We start from the raw sequence: 1,545 nt of genomic DNA, 5'->3' as shown, positions 1-1,545 counted from the left end.
ATATTTTCTAATTAATAGGATTATGACACACTTATTCATCAAAAAGTTATAATTTTAGTTTGCTTATATTTCTAAATTGTTTTTGTTAGTACATTTCTCTAATTGTATCAAGAAAAATTACTTGAAACCAATATTTTTTTATGCTTCTCAACTCTCTCTTTATCTCGATGATTGATCGAGAGTGTGATTTGTTGATAAAAAAAACTACACACAATCGAAACTAGACAACAATTGCAAGTAAATTATAGATTGTGGAAATCTGATATCTTTAATATAAAGACATCAATAAATTTTTAAACTATATTAATACCTACCAATAAAACTATTAAAAAATAATGTTGTAAACTTTTCAAAATACAACTATTCAGATCTCCAAAATAACAAATGTTTGCTTCAAAAAGAAGCTAAAGTAAATCCAAAATGATACCTCCGGATTGCCTACTTATATGTAAATTTCTTTAAAAAAAAATTCCAAAATGATACGAATTATTGAAAAATCAACTAACGACTTGCATTACAAGGAAAAATACCACAAATTGAACAGACATTCCAAATTGACCCAACCTCACAACACTATATAAATTATTCCATAACTTGTCTCTAAAACCTATACAAACATTCCCAACTGAAAACAAGCATTCCAAAACACCCATCAATAAAGAGCATGACAGAAACTTGATCCTGTGACAACCTCAATCAGAACCCACATAAATCCATGGAAGCCATGAACAAATCATTTGTCTGCCTCTTTAATGTCTGCATCCTTAAACTTCTTGACCTGCAAGTGAAGCTGTTCCATGCAAACCAGCATGAATGTGACTCTGTAGAGAAGCCAATACAAAACCAGAGCCCCACCCACAAGAAGGAGGTTTCTCTGCATCTTCAAAACAGATTTGTAGTGCCTGTCAAGCTCATAGGAAGTGCATTCAGATCCTTCACAGGTGGGCAAGTGATCATACTTCCAGTAGATGTCCATCAAAAGAAAGCATGAGAAGGGAACCACTGTGAGGAGGGGCCTCAGGGAAGCTCTAGAGAAAGAAATAAGTGTCTTCCTCAAACTTTGAGCTCCTGGTAATGTTATAACCAGCAGTAACAGAAGCTCTACTCCTGCTGCCACCCCCAGTATTCCCCATTCCAGAGCCATGCATAACAGATCAGAGCAAAACTATTATCTTGATTAGCTAACCCTAATCTGTATTCTCTCCATGTTCAAGCTCTCCCATTGCTCTTATTTGTATCTGAAAAATGGGGTTCCTGATGGAATCCTTGTCACAAAGAACCGACTGGGAAACATTGCAGCTTTTGCTTTCGGTAGATTATACCTTGCTTTAGCTTTTCCTTTGTTCATGAGAATCTCTGTGCTCATTTTACAGCTGTTGGTGCCTTGGATGTGTGACCAAGTATAAGAAAAAGGGAAGTTTTACGTATTCTAAAGTGTTATTTAGGATTGTAATGGCGATAATAGCGTACCCGTGTCCTTGTGCTTTGGACCCACTTCCATCACAGTCTGTTTTTATGAAATGAGACATTTATAAATGGATATAT

General features: G+C 35.3%; 1 protein-coding gene across 1 annotated transcript; it reads right to left on the bottom strand.

The window, feature by feature from the left end:
- Positions 1-469: 469 nt before the first annotated feature.
- LOC131036689 (uncharacterized) lies at positions 470-1,224 on the bottom strand. Its single transcript, XM_057968647.2, has one exon. The coding sequence runs from the start codon at positions 1,142-1,144 to the stop codon at positions 734-736; it is 411 nt and encodes a 136-aa protein (XP_057824630.1). The 5' UTR covers positions 1,145-1,224; the 3' UTR covers positions 470-733.
- Between the last annotated feature and the right edge of the window lie 321 nt (positions 1,225-1,545).

The sequence above is a fragment of the Cryptomeria japonica genome, chromosome 1 (assembly GCF_030272615.1).
Source record: "Cryptomeria japonica chromosome 1, Sugi_1.0, whole genome shotgun sequence".
Classification (NCBI taxonomy): Eukaryota; Viridiplantae; Streptophyta; class Pinopsida; order Cupressales; family Cupressaceae; genus Cryptomeria; species Cryptomeria japonica.
Note: the sequence above shows the minus strand (reverse complement) of the source record. Positions and strands in the feature narration are given on the sequence as shown.